The sequence below is a fragment of the Manis javanica genome, chromosome 1 (genome assembly GCF_040802235.1).
Source record: "Manis javanica isolate MJ-LG chromosome 1, MJ_LKY, whole genome shotgun sequence".
NCBI lineage: Eukaryota > Metazoa > Chordata > Mammalia > Pholidota > Manidae > Manis > Manis javanica.
The window spans coordinates 208,780,899-208,801,261 of record NC_133156.1 but is presented as its reverse complement, the minus strand read 5'-3'; the positions used below and the strand labels follow the sequence as shown (position 1 = coordinate 208,801,261).

Below are 20,363 nucleotides of genomic sequence, written 5' to 3'. Positions count from 1 at the left end.
TTCTATAGGTTTTCCTATTCTGGATTTTTCATATAAATAGAATCATACAATATGTGGTCTTGTGTGTCTCACTTTTTTCACTTCCCATGTTTTCAAGGTTCATCCATGTTGAACAGCGTGCATAAATACTTCATTTCTTTCTGTGGCCAAACAATATGTCATTGTATGGGCATACCTTCGTCAGTTGATGGACATTTGAGTTATTTCTACTTTTGGCTATTGTGCATATGCTGCTTTGAATATTCATGCACAAGTTTTTCTGTGGACTTAGCTCTCTTGGGTATATACCAAAGAACAGAGTTGTTGAATCTGTGGTAACTCTGTGTTCAACATTTTGAAGAACTACCAAACTGTTTTCCATAACAGCTACACACATAATGCCACCAGCAAAATATGTGGGTTTCTCCACATCCTTACCAACACTTGTCACTGTATTTTGATTATAGCCATCCCAGGGAGTATGAAGTGTTTTTTCCGTATGGTTTTGATTTGCATTTTTCTCAGGGCTAATTATGTTGACTATATTTTTCAGGCACTTATTGGCCAATTGCATAACCTCTTTAGAGAAGTGTGTGCTCATATCCTGTGCCCTTGAGTTGGTTTGCTTTTTATTACTGAGTTGTTGAGAATTCTTTATATATATTGGATTTGAATGCCTTATCAGATAACATGATTTGCAAATGTTGTTTCTCATTCCAAGGGTTGTCTTTTCATTTTCTTGATGGTAACATTCGTGGCACAAAAAGTTTTAAATTTTAAATTCTTTCTCTTATCCTTGCTCATAGGATTTACTCCTAAGAATTTTATAGTTTTAGCTCTTACCTTTAGGTGCCTGATTGGTCTTGAGTTAATCTTTGTATATAGTGCAACATAGATAAACAACTTCATTCTTTTCCACTTGGATATCCAGTTGTTACAGTAGATTTGTTGAAAAGACTATTCTTTCCCTATTTAATAGTATAGACCTCTTGTCAAGAATCAATTGACCAACATTCAAGATGGCAGTGTGAGAGGTGAGAGTGTATTCCTCCCAAAACCACATACAGTGTGAAAATATAGTTAATACAACTAGCCCTAAAACAGCAACAGGAAAGAAAACTGCACCAGACTGCATTCAGACCTCACGAACAGAGCAGACCTCATGAAACAGTTTAACATACAAAAGCCTTGATCCGGTGGGACCCAAGCCTTTCCCCCACCCCAGCTCACCATTGGGAGGAAGAGAAACGGAGCGGGGAGCGGGTGAAAGCCTAAGACTGCTGAACACATAGCCCTGGAGGTCTGCTTTGGACCACAGACCTACACTGTGTGGTACTCTGGAGGTTGCTGGGCTTGGGGAGCTGGGACCGGCAGAGTGCTTGAAAGACTGAGATTCTGGCCATTTGTGGAGGACAGGGATCGACACTGGGCCACTCAGGGACAAAGAAAAGGCGGTGGTCTGAGAGGCTTCCTAGCAGTGAGAGGGCTGCTGAAGGGGCAAGGTTTGCACAGAGCTTGATATGCAGGAGAAGGGATAGGTGGACAAGCTTGTCTGGGCACACTCTGCCCTTAGAGTTGGGAACTTTGAGGAGCTTCAGGCACCCCATCCCCCTGGCTGCCTTCTCAGCTCCGAGGCCCCTCACTGTAATACGCAGCCTGCTGCGCCTTCCTCCAGGCCTGCTGGCACCTGCTCACAAACAGCAGTCACTGAGCTGGCGTCAGGCCAGCCACAGGGAGGCCCCACCTACAACAGCTAGAGACACCAAGCACAGAGGCTTCCACCTGTGTGCTTGGCCCACTGGCTCTGATACTGGAGAGGCACCGCAGATGCGAATCAGGAAACAGCTATTTCCTCTCCACAGGCACCAGCTCCACTCCCCTACAACCCCACCCTCACTCTAGGGGCTGAGCAGCTCCAGAGACTAAAGCTGCTGGACACTAGAGGGCACCACATAGAATTATGAAACATCAAAGAACCTGGTTCAGACAAAAATATCACAAACCCCAAATAAAGGCCCAAATGAAACTGAACTCACCAACCTTCCTGAAAGGGAGTTTAAAATAAAAATAATAAATATGCTGAAGGAGGTATACAAAAATATTCAAGAACTCAGGGACAAATTTAAGATGAAGATTCAATCATTAAGAAATTCCATATCTGAAATGAAACATACACTGGAGGGATTTAAAAGCAGATTAGATATAGTATAAGAGATGGTAAATGGGATAGAATTAGAGTAGAGGAATACAAAGAAGCTGAGGCACAGAGAGAAAAGAGGATCCATAACAATGAAAGAATATTGAGAGAACTGTGTGACCAATCCAAAAGGAACAATATCCGCATTATAGGGGTACCAGAAGAAGAAGAGAGAGAAAAAGAGATAGAAAGTGTTATTGAGGAGGTAATTGCTGAAAACTAACCCAGTCTGGGGAAGGAGACAGTCTCTGAGGCCAAGGAGGTGTACAGATCTCCCAAAACAAGGAAACCAAGGGAGACAACATCAAGACATACAATAATTAAAATGGCAGAGATCAAGGATAAAGACAGACTTTTAAAGCAGCTAGAGAAAGAAAAATGATTACATACAAAGGAAAACCAATCAGGCTATCATCAGATTTCTCAACAGAAACCATACAGGCCAGAAGGGAGTGTAATGACATATTTAATGCAATGAAACAGAAGGTCCTCGAGCCAAGAATACTGTACCCGGCAAGGTTATCGTTTAAATTTGAAGGAGGGATTAAACAATTTTCAGGTAAGCAAAAGCTGAGAGAATTTACCTCCCACAAACCACCTCTACAGTCTATTTTGGAGGAACTGCTATAGATGGAAGTATTCCTAAGGCTAAGTAGCTGTGACCAGGGGAAATAAAACCACAGCAAAGTAGAACAATTAATTACTAAGCAGATGCAAAATCAAATTAACTACCCCCAAAATCAATCAAGGGATAGACAAAGAGTACAGAATATGATACCTAACATATAAAGAATGGAGGAGGAAGATAAAAGGAGGAAAATAAAAGAACCTTTAGGTTGTGTTTGTAATAGCATACTAAGTGAGTTAAATTAGACTGTTAGATAGTAAGGGAATTACCCTTGAACCTTTGTTAACCACGAATCTAAAGCCTGCAATGGCAGTAAGCACATACCTATCGATAATCATCCTAAATGTAAATGGTCTGAATGTACCAATCAAAAGACACAGAGTCACTGAATGGATAAAAAAACAAGACCCATCTATATGCTACTTACAAGACTCACCTCAAACCCAATGACATACACAGACTGAAAGTAAAGGGATGGAAAAAGATATTTCATGCAACTAATAGGGACAAAAAAGCGGGAGTTGCAGTACTAGTATCAGACAAATTAGATTTCAAAACAAAGAAAGAAACAAGACATGAAGAAGGACATTACATAATGATAAAGGGGTCAGTCCAACAAGAGGATATAACTTACGATCATCTATGCACCCGACCAAGATCACCTACATATGTGAACCAAATACTAACAGAATTAAAGGGGGAAATAGAATGCAATGCATTCATTTTAGGACACTTCAACACACCACTTACTCCAAAGGACAGGTCAACCAGACCGAAAATAAGTAAAGAGACAGAGGCACTGAACAACATTATTAGAACAGATGGACCTAATGGACATCTACAGAACACTTTATCCAAAAGCAACTGGATACACATTCTTCCCAACTGGACATGGAACATTTTCAGGAATAGACCATATACTAGGCCACAAAAAGAGCCTAAGTAAATTCAAAAAGATTGAAATTGTACCAACTGACTTCTCAGATCACAAAGGTATGAAACTAGAAATAAATTACACAAAGAAAATGAAAGAGCCCACAAATACGTGGAAGCTTAATAACATGCTCCTAAATAATCAATATATGAATTACCAAATAAAAAGAGAGATCAAGCAATATATGGAGACAAATGACAACAATAATTCAACATGGAAAAATCTGTGGGATGCAGCGAAGGCTGGGATAAGAGGGAAGTATATTGTAATACAAGCCTACCTCAGGAAAGAAGACCAATCACAAATGAACACTCTAAACTCACAATTAATGAAACTAGAAAAGGAAGAACAAATGAGGCCCAAAGTCAGTAGAAGGAGGGACATAATAAACATTAGAGAAAAAATAAATAAAATCGAGAAGAATAAAATAATACAATCAATGAAAGCAAGAGCTGGTTCTTTAGGAAAATAAACAAAATAGATAAACCCCTAGCCAGACTTATCAAGAAAGAAAAGAGAGTCTACAGACACATAAACAAAATCAGAAATGAGAAAGGAAAAGTCACTATGGACACCACAGAAATACAAAGAATTAGGAGAGAATACTATGAAAAATTATATGGTAACAAACTGGATAACTTAGAAGAAATGGACAACTTTCTAGAAAAATACAACCTTCCAAGGCTGACCCAGGAAGAAACAGAAAATCTGAATAAGACCAATTTCCAGCAAGGAAATTGAATCGGTAATCACAAAACTACCTAAGAACAAAACCGCTGGACCAGATGGCTTCACCGCTGAATTTTATAAAACATTTAGTGAAGACCTAATACCCATCCTCCTTAAAGTTTTCCATAGAGTGGAAGAGGAGGGAATACTCCCAAACCCATCCTACGAGGCCAACATCACTCTAATACCAAAACCTGGCAAAGTCACCACAAAAAAAAAAAAAAAAAATTGCAGACCAACATCCCTGATGAACATAGATGAAAAAATACTCAACAAAATATTAGCAAACCGAATTCAAAAATACATCAAAAAGATCATCCATCATGATCAAGTAGGATTCATCCCAGGGATGCAAGGATGGTACAACGTTCGAAAATCCATCAACATCATCCTCCACTTCAAGAAAAAGGGCAAAAACCACATGATTATCTCCATAGATGCTGAAAAATCATTCGAACAAAATTCAACATCCATTGATGATAAAAACTCTCAACAAAATGGGTATAGAGGGCAAGTACCGCAACATAATAAAGGCCATATTTAACAAACCCACAGTCAACCAACACACTTAACAGTAAGAAGCTGAAAGCTTTTCCTTTAAGATTGAGAACAAAACAAGGATGCCCACTCTCACCACTTTTATTCAAAATAGTTCTGCAGGTCCTAGTCATGGCAATCAGACACCACAAAGAAATAAAAGGCACCAAGATTGGTAAGGAAGAGGTCCAAATGTTCCTGTTTGCAGATGACATGATATTGTATATAAAAAACCCTAAAGAATCCACTGAAAAACTACTAGGTCTAATATCTGAATTCAGTGGAGTTGCAGGATACAAAATTATTGCACAGAAATCTGTTGCATTCCTATACACTAATGATGAAGTAGCCAAAAGAGAACTCAGGAAAACAATTCCATTCACAGTTATATCAAAAAGAATAAAATAACTAGGAATAAATGTAACCAAGGATGTGAAAGACCTATACCCTGAAAACTATGGGACACTCTTCCAAGAAATTAAAGAGGACACTAATAAATGGAAATTCATCCCATGCTCTTGGCTAGGAAGAATTAATATTGTCAAAATAGCCATCCTGCCTAAAGCAATCTACAGATTCAATGCAATCTCTATCAAAATACCTACAGCATTCTTCAATGAACTAGAGCAAATAGTTCTAAAATTCATATGGAACCACAAAAGACCCCGAATAACCAAAGCAATCCTGAGAAGGAAGAATAAACCAGGGGAATTATGCTTCCTGACTTAAAGCTCCACTACAAAGCCACAGTAATCAAGACATTTTGGTACCGGCACAAGAACAGACCCATAGACCAGTGGAACAGACTAGAGAGTCCAGATATAAACTCAAGCATATATGGTCAATTAATGGAGTACAATAAAGGAGCTATGGATATACAATGGGGAAATGACAGCCTCTTCAACAGGTGGTGTTGGCAAAACTGGACAGCTACATGTAACAGAATGAAACTGGATTATTGTCTAACCCTTTACACAAAAGTAAACTCAAAGTAGATCAAAGACATGAATGTAAGTCATGAACCCATAAAACTCTTAGGAATAAATATAGGCAAAAATCTCCTGGACATAAACATGAGCAACTTCTTCATGAACATATCTCCCTGGGCAAGGGAAACAAAAGCAAAAATGAACAAGTGGGACTATATCAAACTAAAAAGCTTCTGTACAGCAAAGGATACCATCAGTAGAACAAAAACACATCCTACAGTATGGGTGAATATATTCATTAATGACATATCTGATAAAGCGTTGACATCCAAAATATATAAAGAGCTCACACACCTCAACAAACAAAAAGCAAATAATCACATAAAAAAATGGGCAGAGGATCTGAACAGACACTTCTCCAAAGAAGAAATTCAGATGGCCAACAGACACATGAAAAGATTCTCCACATCGCCAATCATCAGGGAAATGCAAATTAAAACCACAATGAGATATCACCTCACACCAGTAAGGATGGCCAACATCCAAAACACAAACAACAACAAATGCTAGTGAGGATGCAGAGAAAGGGGAACCCTCCTACACTGCTGGTGGGAATGTAAACTATTTCAACCATTGTGGAAAGCAATATGGAGGTTCTTCAAAAAACTCAAAATAGAAATACCATCTGACCCAGGAATTCCACTCTTAGGAATTTACCCTAAGAATGGAGCAGCCCAGTTTGAAAAAGACATATGCACCCCTTTGTTTATCGTAGCACAATTTACAATAGCCAAGAAATGGAAGCAACCTAAGTGTCCATCAGTAGATGAATGCATAAAGAAGATGTGGTACATATATACAATGGACTACTATTCAGCCATAAGAAGAAAACAGGTCCTACCATTTACAACAATGTGGATGGAGCTAGAGGGTATTATGGTCAGTGAAATAAGCCAGGCGGAGAAAGACAAGTATCAAATCATTTCACTCATCTGTGGAGTATAACAGCAAAGCAAAAACTGAAGGAACAAAACAGCAGCTGATTCACAGAACCCAAGAATGGACTAACAGATACCAAAGGGAAAGGGACTGGAGAGGATGAGTGGGAAGGGAGAGATAAGGGGGAAAATGGGGCATTATGATTAGCACACATATTGTAGGGGGTTGGGGACATGGGGAAGGCAGTGTATACAGAGAAGGCAAGTAATGATTCTATAGCATCTTACTACGCTGATGGACAGTGACTGTAATGGGGTATGTGGGGAGGACTTGATAATAGGGGGAGTCTAGTAACCGCAATGTTGTGCAAGTAATTGTACGTTAACGATATCAAAAAAAAGAAACCTAAAGAATCCACTCCAAAACTACTAGATCTAATATCTGAATTCAGCAAAGTTGTGGGATACAAAATTAATACACAGAAATCTGTTGCATTCCTATATACTAATGATGAAGTAGCAGAAAGAGAAATCAGGAAAACAATTTCATTCACAGTTGTATCAAAAAGAATAAAATACCTAGGAATAAACATAACCAAGGAAGTGAAAGACCTGTACACTGCAAACTACAAGACACTCATGAGAGATATTAAAGAAGATACCAATAAATGGAAACACATCCCATGCTCATGGATAGGAATTAATAGTCAAAATGGCCATCCTGCCTAAAGCAGTCTACACATTCAGTGCAATCCCTATCAAAACACCAACAGCATTTTTCAATTGAATTAGAGCAAATAATTCTAAAATTCATATGGAACCACAAAAGACCCTGAATACCCAAGGCAATCCTGAAAAGGAAGAATAAAGTGGGAGAATTACACTCCCTGACTTAAAGCTCTACTACAAAGCCACAGTAATCAGGACAATTTGGAACTAGCACAAAAACAGACCCATAGACCAATGGAACAGACTAGAGAGCCCAGATGTAAACCCAAGCATATATGGTCAATTAATATATGATAAAGGAGCCATGGATATACAATGGGGAAATGACAGCCTCTTCAACAGCTGGTGTTGGCAAACTGGACAGCTACATGTAAGAGAATGAAACTGGATCATTGTCTAACCCATACACAAAAGTAAATTCAAAATGGATCAAAGACATGAATGTAAGTCATGAAACCATAAAACTCTTAGAAAAAAGTGTAGGCAAAAATCTCTGGGACGTAAACATGAGCAACTTCTTCATGAACATATCTCCCTGGGCAAGGGAAACAAAAGCCAAAATGAACAAGTGGGACTATATCAAAATAAAAGGTTCTGTACAGCAAAGGACACCATCAGTAGAACAAAAAGACATCCTACTGAATGGAAGAATATATTAATAAATGACGTATCCCATAAGGGGTTGACATCCAAATTATATAGAGTTCACGCACCTCAACAAACAAAAAGCAAATGAGCCAATTAAAAAATGGGCAGAGGATCTGAACAGACACTTTTCCAAAGAAGAAATTCTCTTCTTTGGAATTTCTGGCCAACAGGCACAAGAAAAGATGCTCCACATCCCTAATCATCAGAGAAATGCAAATTAAAACCACAATGAGATATCACCTCACACCAGTTATGATGGCTGCCATCCAAAAGACAAACAACAACAAATGTTGGCGAGGATGTGGACAAGGGCGAACCTTCCTGCACTGCTGGTGGGAATGTAAACTAGTTCAACCATTGTGGAAAGCAGTATGCTGGTTCCTCAAAAAACTAAAAATAGAGTTCATGTGCCGGCAGCGGCAGTGGCGGACCCTTATAGACCTCTCATGGATCAGTCGGGGACTCTCAACCTGAATAACAAAGGTGTACTGAAACCAGAGACAATTAAAAAACCAGAGACAAGCACAACGATTACTTGAAGAAATTCATGTCATGAAGCCCAGGTCCCTTGCTGCACAGCAGAGGAAAGACCACAATGAGCACTTTCTCAGGGAAGCAAATCCTGAGAAGGAGCTGATCCAGGCCATTTTCTTGTTCTTCTCTGACGTTTTTCAACAAAATATATCATCAGCCTCATAAGGAATTTCTGAAGGCAAAAAGGTAGATGTGGTCACAGTTACTCTTTGCTTCCCAAGGCAGAACACCTGTTGAATTTCTAATATTAAAAAGAAGAGGAATTAGGAAGCAACTTAAGTGTCCATCAGTAGATGAATGGATAAAGAAGCTGTGGTACATATATACAATGGAATATTATTCAGCCATAAGAAGAAAACAAATCCTACCATTTGCAACAACATGGATGGAGCTAGAGGGTAATATGCTCAATGAAATAAGCCAGGCAGAGAAAGACAAGTATCAAATGATTTCACTCATGTGTGGAGTATAACAACAAAGCAAAAACTGAAGGAACAAAACAGTAGCATACTCATAGAACCCAAGAATGGACTAACAGATACCGAAGGGAAAGGGACTGAAGAGGATGGGTGGGAAGGGAAGGATAAGGGGGGAAACGCGGCATTACTATTAGCACACATAATGTAGGCAGTTGGGGACATGGGGAAGGCAGTATATACAGAGAAGACAGGTAATGATTCTATAGCATCTTACTACACTGATGGACAGTGACTGTAATGGGGTATGTGGTGGGGACTTGATAATAGGGGCAGTCTAGTAACCGTAATGTTGTGCAAGTAATTGTACATTAATGATACCAAATTAAGAAAAAAAAGGAATTAGAGGCACATGAATATTATATATGCTTTCATGATATGTGTTATCTTGTTTAATTGACTTACAACTACTTTAATAAGGATACACAACTTCATTTTCAAAATATGCCTTGTGTATATATTGATCTTGTATCCTGCAACTTTGATCAATTTTTTCCTCAATCTAATAGGGTTTGTGTGTGTGGGGGGGGGGGTTAGGATTTTATACATACAAGATTATCTAATCTGTAAATTATAAAGAGTTTTCTCCTTTGTTACTGAATTCTTTTTCTTTCTCTTGCCTGATTGTCCTGACTAGAACCTCCAGTATAATTTTGAATAGAAGTGCCAGGAGTGGTCATCTTTATCTTCTACTCTTATCTTAGAAGGAAAGCATCCAGCCTTTCACCATTAAGTATAATGTTATTTGTGAGTCCTTCATAGATGCCCTTTGTCATGTTGAAGAATTTTCCTCTGTTCTTAGTTTGTTGAGAATTTTTAATTGTGGAAGTGTATTGGATTTTGCCATATAAATCTCAGTAAGTCTATTGAGATATCAGGGATTTTGTCCGTTATTAATATGGAGTATACACTAATTAATTTTCAAATGTTAAATCAACCTTGTGTTCCTGAGATAAATCCTACTTGGTCATGGTGAATAATTATTTTTTAGATGTTGCTGGATTCAGTCTGTTAGAATTTTGTTGAGTTTTTCATCTGTATTCAAAAGGGATGTTGGTGTGTAGTTTTCTTATGTCTGTCTAGTTTTGGTATTGGGGTTATTTTGGCATTAAGAACTTTAATAAGGCTGACATCTCCAAAACTGAAATAAAGATTTAAAGCATACAACTGGATTAAAATTATCATATTTTTTATCATATCAGATTTATTAAACCAATGATTATAAACCATTTATAAATCACACTTAGGCACCCCACACACTATTTTCAAATATGACATTCTATTTTTTTAAATTTGGGTTTCTTGATGGGATTTAAAATTCTTCATAAAGATCACAATACATGTGAACCTGAAAATTTGAAAGTTTGTAATCTCTGATTTACTAGTAAAAATACATTCTGCTTGATTTTTCTAAGACCCCAATTAATCATCCTTCCCTTCTTGTGTTTGAAACTAGTTTCTCAAAAGGCACTTAATCTTTATACCACCTCCAGACCTCAGAGAAACCAGACATATTTACCATCCCATCAGGATGTCAGCTCTGTATCAGCGCAAACAAAATTATCCCAGCAGTTTACACAGAACTTTACTCTGATCTTGGTTGGACCCAGTTCCATTTCCAAACCAACATAAAGGAAGGAGTTTTCACCATAGTCCTTTTATAGGCTGGTATATGGAGGTGGGACATCCAGAATTAGAGAAATCAGTAGCCTGGAAATGATGACAGAGAGGGTAAAAAGCAGAAGTTAAAGCTGTAAATCATTTGAAAGAAAGAAATCCACAGAAGTCAGTCAGTATGTAGAGCATACTGTATATAACGTAGAGGGATGGAAACGGGAGTAGACAGACTGAGGGAGGTGACTTCAAAGAAGATCAGAGCTTCTGGTCTACAGTGATAGTGACAATTCTGACAAGGAAGCAAGCTGGGAAAATGAGCCTGATAGGTAAAGAAGTTAGTTTTTGATCTGGATTTAAAGAAGCCTAGGCCTGGGCAGAGGCAAAAGTGATCCAGCTCAACTCATCGATTTTGATGGTGACTGTAACATTAGCAAGCCAGTGATGTACCTAAAGTAAAGTACTGTTACCAAATTCCAGCTGAGACTTTCTTCTTTGCTATAATTAAGAAAGAAAACTTAGAAAATAACAGCTTTTCCCTCTGTAATTTGGTGTTACTTGGCCTATGGTGCTCCTGAGCTCATTTCCCAAGGTGCACATTTGTCTTTGGACTCCAGCAGCATCAATCTCCTGAGTTCTACCTTGTACAGCTCTAGTTCTGAGTCACTCTTCAAATGATTGAGTTCCTGCAACTCGTAAAGCACTGTACTACAAGCAATGAAGTGGCACAAAGAAAACAGGAGATACGGTCCCTGCCCCAAGGAGATTTTAACCTAATTAGATATTGCATAAGAAGATAAAGATTAATATTATTCAAGTAATATTAATATTACTTGAGTAAACACACTAATGCTTTGAGATCCAACAGATAAATTACTACTCTGAGTGGTAAGAGAATGCTTTACTAAGGAGATGGAATTTGTCCCACCTTGAAGGAGTTCTTGGATCTTGAGGAGGTTGAAGAGTGAGGAGCTCATACCAAGCAGGAAGAATGGACTGAGCAAATACAAGAGGCTATGAACTAACTGTACTAAAATATTTCTAAAGGCTTCTTGATACCTTAACAGTGGAATCCAAACTTGTTAGTCTGGCCTTTAAAACTCATTAAAAAATTTTCCCTCACCACTCCAGCTAGAATGGTCAAGTTGTCCTGTATATACACTCCAGTCTTTTTTGTAGTTTCTTACCTATGCCTCTCCACTAATGTGTGTCCCTCCTTGCCATATTTGATGTGATTACTCAGTGCTCTAAAACTTCATAATCCTTATTACTTATATATAATTCATATTACTTTAAATTATTTACTACTTCATGAACTCATTCTGTCTCCACAGATTATAAAATTCCATTCTGCCCCCTTTGCTGACTCCTTTCTTCCCTGGGTCCCTAAATGTCACTGTATCTCAAAGACATAGAGCACTTTCCATGGGGTCATGCCCTGCCCAGGTGTGCTGTAGTGAAAAGCACAAGGGCAAGAAGCCCTAGCTTGGCTCTGCCACTAACTTCATGCTTGATGACTATTCCGGTGTTTTGACATCACAGAATTTCAGTGTTCTTATTTGTAAAATAAGAGGGTTGGATTGCACTTTTCTTGCTCTGTTTTTGACTTTACACTTTGCTGATTATAAAAGCCACAAAAAAATGTTCTTATAAGTAGATCATAATGGAGCAGGGTAGGGAGTTTTACAAACCTGCCGTACAGAAGACATGTTTTATATTATGATGAATGTTGCTAGATTCATATTATGAACAGATATATATTTGTTTAGTAAAGTATGATACTATACAGCTTTAAATTTTTATGATTCTTTTTTTGCCACTAAGATAGGAGTATGTAGGTATACCTCAGATAATTTGCAGGGTTCACTTTCAGACCAGTGCAGTAAAGCAAGTTATCGCAGTAAAGCAAGTCAATGAATTTTTTGGTTCCCCAGTGCATTTAAAAGTTATATTTATACTATACTTTAGTCTCTTAATTGTGTGATAGCATTATGTCTTTTAAAAAAAAAGTACATAACTTAATTTAAAAACACTTCATTGCCAAAAAATGCTAACCATCATCTGAGCTTTCAGGGAGCAGTAATCACTGATCGCATCACCAAAACATGTTATTCATAATGAACAGATTTGAAATACTGCAAAAATTACTAAAATGTGACAGACACAGAGTGAACAAATGCTGTTGGAAAAGTGGTACTGACAGACTTGATTGACAGAGTTGTCTGAAACTTTCAATTTGTAAAAAAAAAAAAAAAAACCCAGTATCTGCAAAGTGCAGTAAAGGGAAATGCAATAAAATGAGGTGTGCCTGAAGTATCTTTTTAAAAAGTCATCCAGATAGTACTACTTTTTGCTGCTTAATTCACAAGTCAGATTAGCTTAAATATATGACCAAAGATTTCCCATTTCTGATACAGAGTAATTACATTTAGAAAAATCCATTAGGTCCTTTAGGCCATATAGAGAGAGCCCCATAATGATTCCAGATTACCTTAAAGTAAAACCTTGTCCCAATGTATGTGCTCTAGAAAATGAGTACAGTTCAGCACAGTGAAAACTTGAATAATTTCTAGAAAATTCCCTTTGCTGGAGGATTTATTGTTCTCTCCAACCTTTCTCAGGGACAGGGGTCCTGAGCCCCAGTCTTTTCTGAAGTAAAACATAATTGATGGAATGAAAAGGGTGGGAGCTTTAAAATTATAGCTGGGGGTCCATGTGGAAATGGTATACTTTTCACAAAGATACTGAATTATTAAAAATTGCTTGCTAAAAGTAGAATTAAACTGATATGTAATTAAAGAAATAGAAAATAAGTTACGGTTTTTCTCTCTTTTTTGATAGCTACCATCTCAACTAGTAAATGACACAGAGTTTTAGGTTTCTACATATTATGCCAACAGACATTCTGGTTTGTTGTGGGGTTTTTTTTTTTAACTTCCTAAGGGAGTTTCCAAAAAAATTGTTTAGTTTTCCTGGATGAATTAAACTAACTTGGAAACAGTCTTAAAATTGTATCAATGGAGGCTTCTCAAAAATAACAATTGATAATTTTTAAATGTCTAAGAAGGTAAAGTTTCTATAAACTTATTAAAAAACTTGAAAACTGATACCTGCAGAGTGGCACTATATCTCTGTTCTTTAGGTGTATCTGTTCAGTCTGAGTTGGAATATTTTGTTCCCTTATTTTGCAAAGGCAGTTTACTTGTCATCAGTTTTGGCATTTCTTGGTTCAGAGGAGCTTCACTGTGGTAGCCATAAAAATTGATGAATGAATTACATTCTCAGAAGAAATCTAAAATCTATGGATATTGTCCAGTTGCAATAAAGTATGTCCAGTTGAAATAAAGTATGTTTCTTATATACCTTTTGCAATGGAAATGATCAGTAAATAAATGCAGCATAGGCTGCAAAGAGCTAATGTCGTGCTGATTGGCCTCAACTCGGTGGTTTCCAAAGAAAAGCTATTTCTCTTACCTGAGTAGAAGAGACAATTTATCAGTTGGGTTAGCTACCTAGAAGTTTCAGCCCAGAACTCCCAAGTTACTAAAATTCATTCCTGACTGTGTTTAGAGACGGATTTCACTGATAATAAAGAGTTGGGATCTTTTCATCTTTCATTCTCTACCTTGAATATACTAAGGTATGTTAATGTAACATCACTAAAAAAAATTTTTAATTCCTTAATTACTTGAAGCCCTTTCTTTCCTCTTAAGTAATATTTATTTTAATCTGAAGGGAAGATGGTTTCTCTCCAGATACTAGTTATGCTTCAAAATGAAAAAGAACTATCATTATGATCTCTCTTATTGGTTTATTTTAGGGGTAGAATTTTTCCCATCTGAATAGTTAAAAACAAAACTTGCTGCTCTTGTCCCATCCAATTATATGAGATTATATTAGTGATTTTTTTTCTAGTCTTGTCCCATTCTCTCTGCCCTAACCATTTCTTCCTTTACACTGCACTACTGTTAAATATTTATTACAACTTGGTTTTTGTCATGTTCAACATTTATTTTATATTTGTTCATTTACTCATTCTACAAATATTTACTTAGTGCCTGAGCTGAGCTGAGCAGTGCTCGGCTCTAACCTCCTCCAACCGGTTATGCATGCTGTCTGTAATGGCCTTCCTCTCACTTCTCCAACCATCAGTTGGATAGGTCCCAGTCTTTTCTTTATACCCCGTATCTTGCCATGCTCTTTGGAAGCATCATCCCTTCCTTCAAGCACTCTTAGAAAAAGGTCTGGTAAGAGTCATTTATTATATAGTTGGATTTAAGTCGTTGTTTTACCTCACAAGAGGCTTTTTTTTTTTTAACATGTTGATTTAACAAAATACTATTCTCTGAATTGAACAGGACAGGAAAAGCATTTGCTCAGACTTTAAGCGTGGCAAGAATTATCTTGAAGCAGAAAAGGTTTTGTTTTGGCTTGGCTTTTTTTATATATGTGAATGAAATACTGTCTTTCAAGGAATTTAGAGTGGAGTGGCCCTGTGCAAGTGTTGGAGGTACTGGGGAGGCAAAGTGCCCCCACTGGTCCCTTTGAAGTCGCACCAAGTGAATGGCACTCTGTCTTTCCCTCTTATCTTCATACTGGTTCATGTTCCTTCCGGCTTCTGTTCCTGTGCAACTGTCACTCCTCCTGCCTGAATTGCCTGTACTTTTCCCCAGTGTTCAGCTCAACCCATATCTTACATCCTCCCTAAAGGTTTTCCTATGTCTGCTGTCTCATTTTCCTTCTGTTACTCTCTTTATATGAAGTTACCGTCACTGATTGGCACTTAATTGTTCTTTGCTTTGAGTTGCCTTGTTTTCTTTTCTCTGAACTCTCATATAATCTTCAAGGACACCAATCCTGTCATCTTATTTTTATTGAGACGGTGCCTAGCAGTGAGTCACAGTTGGCATTTGGTGAATACCTAAATAGAAATGAGAACATACCTGGGCCCATATAAGTATATTTGTTGTATCTAGCAACATATTTTGCAAAATGAAGTCATCCTTCATTAGAAGAAGGAAACCTGTCATACTTAAGGAAATTATTAAAATGTCTTAAAATTTTTTAAGAAGGGAGAAAAAAGCAACCTTCTCTTTTTTTGTTAATGATAATTTCTGAAGAAATTCTTGATTTTTACTTAACAGGTGGTTTGTTTTGGATGCAGAAACGAGAGATCTAGTTTCTATCCACACAGATGGGAATGAACAGCTCTCTGTGATGCGCTACTCAGTAGGTGGGCAGATTTACCCCTATCCTGTCATTCACAGCATTTCTTTGTAATTGTGTATTTTTACTTACAATAAAGGTGACTACTTTTTTCTCTGCCTCTAGAGTTGTTAAGCATTGAATGTGTTTCCCCCAACATCAAGTTAAATTCTGCTGCAGGAAACTAAAAATATCTGCTAAAGTTAAACATTCTAAATCATCATCACACATAAATTTAGAACTTAACTTATGCAACTGTATTTGCAGTTGAAAGTAGAATACAGTATAATCAAATCCAATATTTTTTTGGAATTACACAGAAATAGAATTTTGAATAGGTATTAGGCTGAATGTTATACCTATTTAGCAACCTTTTCTTTGTATAAGAATATAAAAAATTACACTACTATTCAAAATACACAACTTTTTTATATAAAATCTAGTTATATTCTTACTGGTTACACAGTAATGATTAGGTAAAATACTCAACTGATAAAAAGTTGATAAACTTTTTAGCCTTATTTGAATAATTCTTTGTACTTTATTCAAAATACTTAGTTTCCATAACATTCCAGTTCCCTTTGCCTGTTACTGATATGATTTTGATTCATATCATTCTTCCTGGAGTTAAACTGGTAACGTTTGCTTACATTCAAAAATATATTCCAGTAGTCATTGGATCATTGTAGGGTCCAAAGAATCTTTTTTATTTCTTCTAAGTTATTTCAAAGGAAACACAAAATACTATTCTCTGAATTGAACAGGACAGGAAAAGCATTTGCTCAAACTTTAAGCATGTCAAGAATTATCTTGAAGCAGAAAAGGTTTTGTTTTGGCTTGGCTTTTTGTGTGTGTGTGTGTGTGTGTGTGTGTGTGTATACATTTATTTACAATTATAATCTGAAGCCTGTGGCAGGATTCTAATATTAATTGAAGCTAAACTGCAATAGTATAATATCCAGTAGTATCCCCTAGCCTAACCTAGTAGATTTCCAAGTAGATTGGCTTGGCTTTTTTAGTGCTATAGTAGCAAATAACTACTGCAGTAAAGTCCAACTGAAAATCAGTTTTTACTGGCCATCCATGACAGATGGTTAAGTATAATGGAGAAGACCATTAAAGAGAATGTGGTCCCTTCCCAAGAGAACCTACCCTGTAATTGGATAGGTCATATGTGCTTAGCTGAAATGCGCCATTATATACTCAGCTTGGCATATGAATACTGTGTACATAGACCCATAAAAGCAGGTTATCCTCCCCGGGGCTGGTTGATGGCTAACTAGAAGGCCATGAGGCTAGAGTCCAAGACCCAAGGGTACCTCCAAGAAGGGATTATGTATTGGACTAGATGACCATTTGTTTTTCAAGTGTGCTTAGTGAAGGAAAGATTCATTAATCAAATGCCAAATAACAGTTAAATTGATGAGATGTAACAATATTTATAAAATGTCATTTAGTAGAGGTCCAATAAAAATAACAGTAAATAAATCTACCAATATATTTCCCTTTTCAACACTTTTTCATATTTCATTCTAGATGGCACCTTCCTGGCTGTAGGATCTCATGACAACTTTATTTACCTCTATGTAGTCTCAGAAAATGGAAGAAAATACAGCAGATATGGAAAGTGCACTGTAAGTAGAGAAATAAAACCAAGATGTGAAAATGTTGGAAAATTTTGCTTCTGTTAAAATGAGTTAAATGTTTACCTTGATATATCCATTATTTTCTCTCCTTAGCTGCTTTAACCTTTAATCTCTATCTATCTTTGAAAACTGAAATTACCTGACAGTAGGATATGGCATTCCCTGTGTACTCTAGAAAGATTTCTCCTTTTAATGGAGTTGAATACTTGTCTGTCTCTGGCCAGTTTTTTTTTTTTGTATCATTAATATACAATCACAAGCACCACTGTGGTTACTAGATTCCCCCCATTATCAAGTCCCCACCACATACCCCATTACCTCACTGTCCATCAGCATAGTAAGATGCTAGAGCCACTACTTCTCTTCTCTGTGCTATACTGCTTTCCCCGTGCCCCCCCCCCCCAGTACATTATGTCTGCTGATCGTAATGCCCATAATTCCCCTTATCCTTCCCTTCTCACCCACCCTTCCCGGTCCCTTCCCTTTGGTAACTGGTACTCCATTCTTCAGTTCTGTGAGTCTGCTGCTGTTTTGTCCCTTCAGTTTTTGCTTTGTTGTTATACTCCACAAATGAGTTTTCATTTGGTACTTGTCTTTCTCCACCTGGCTTATTTCACTGAGCATAATACCCTCTAGCTCCATCCATGTTGTTGCAAATGGTAGGATTTGTTTTCTTGTTATGGCTGAATAATATTCCATTCTAGTATATGTACCACACCTTCTTTATCCATTCATCTACTGATGGACACTCAGGTTGATTCCATTTCTTAGCTATTATAAATAGTACTTCTATAAACATAGAGGTGCATAGGTCTTTTCGAAACTGGGCTCCTGCATTCTTAGGGTAAATTCCTAGAGGTGAAATTCCTGAGTCAAGTGGTATTTCTATTTTGAGTTTTTTGAGGAACCTCCATACTGCTTTCCACAATGGTTGAACAAATTTACATTCTCACCAGCAGTGTAGGAGGGTTCCCCTTTCTTTACATCCTCACCAACATTTGTTGTTGTCTTTGGATGGCAGCTATTCTAACTGGTGTGAGGTGATATCTCATTATGGTTTTAATTTGCATTTCTCTGATGACTAGCGATGTGGAGCATCTTTTCATGTGCCTGTTGGCCATCTGAATTTTTTCTTTGGAGAAGTGTCTGTTCAGATCCTCTGCCCATTTTTTAATTGGATTTTCTGCTTTCTGTTTGTTGAGGTGCATGAACTCTTTATATAATTTGGGTGTCAACCCCTTATCAGATATGTCATTTATGAATATATTCTCCCATACTGTAGGATGCCTTTTTGTTCTACTGATGGTGTCCTTTGCTGCACAGAAGCTTTTTAGTTTGATATAGTCCAGCTTGTTCATTTTTGCTTTTGTTTCCCTTGCCCGGGGAGATATGTTCATGAAAAAGTTGCTCATGTTTATATTCAAGAGAGTTTTGCCTATGTTTTCTTCTAAGAGTTTTATAGTTTCATGACTTACATTCAGGTCTTTGATCCATGTAGAGTTTACTTTTGTGTATGGGGTTAGACAATAATCCAGTTTCAATCTCTTACATGTAGCTGTCCAGTTTTGCCCACACCAGCTGTTGCAGAGGCTGTCATTTCCCCATTGTATGTCCATGGCTCCTTTATTGTATATTAATTGACCATATATGCTTGGGTTAACATCTGGACTCTCTAGTCTGTTCCACTGGTCTATGGGTCTGTTCTTGTGCCAGTACCAAAATGTCTTGATTACTGTGGCTTTGTAGTAGAGCTTTAAGTCAGAGAGCATAACTCCTCCCACTTTATTCTTCCTTTTCAGGATTGCTTTGGCTATTCGGGGTCTTTTGTGGCACCATATGAATTTTAGAACTATTTGTTCCAATTTGTTGAAGAATGCTGTCGGTATTTTGATAGGGATTGCATTGAATCTGTAGATTGCTTTAGGCAGGATGGGCATTTTGACAATATTACTTCTTCCTACCAAAGAACATGGGATGAATTTCCATTTGTTAGTGTCCTCTTTAATTCCTCTTAAGAGTGTCTTGTAGTTTTCAGGGTATAGTCTTTCACTTCCTTGGTTAGATTTATTCCTAGGTATTTTATTCTTTTCGATGCTATTGTGAATGGAATTGTTTTCCTGATTTCTCTTCCTGCTAATTGATCATTAGTCTGTAGGAATACAACAGACTTCTGTGTATTAATTTTGTATCCCTCAACTTTGCTGAACTCAGATATTAATTCTAGTAGTTTTGGAGTGGATTCTTTAGGGTTTTTACGTACAATATCATGTCATCTGCAAACAATGACAGTTTGACTTCTTTACCAATCTGGATGCCTTTTACTTCTTTGTGTTATCTAATTGCCATGGTTAGGACCTCTAGAACTATGTTGAATAACAGTGGGGAGAGTGGGCATCGCTGTCTTGTTCCTGATCTTAGAGGAAAAGCTTTTAGCTTCTCACTGCTAAGTATGTTGGCTGTGGGTTTGTCATATATGGCCTCTATTATGTTGAGGTAGTTTCCCTCTATACCCATTTTATTAAGAGTTTTTATCATGAATGTGTGTTGAATTTTGTCAAATGCTTTTTCAGCATCTATGGAGATGATCATGTGATTTTTGTCCTACTTTTTATTGGTATAGTAGATGATGTTGATGGATTT

General features: G+C 37.3%; 1 protein-coding gene across 4 annotated transcripts in view; it reads left to right on the top strand.

The window, feature by feature from the left end:
• EML4 (EMAP like 4) overlaps positions 1-20,363 on the top strand; it is a 192,028-nt gene that overhangs the window by 151,639 nt on the left and 20,026 nt on the right. For all 4 annotated transcript variants that reach the window (XM_036990811.2, XM_036990812.2, XM_017661038.3 and 1 more), the window contains 2 exons: positions 16,017-16,105; positions 17,614-17,711. In XM_036990811.2, coding sequence (XP_036846706.1) covers positions 16,017-16,105; positions 17,614-17,711 — 187 coding nt within the window. The remainder of the gene's footprint in view (positions 1-16,016; positions 16,106-17,613; positions 17,712-20,363) is intronic.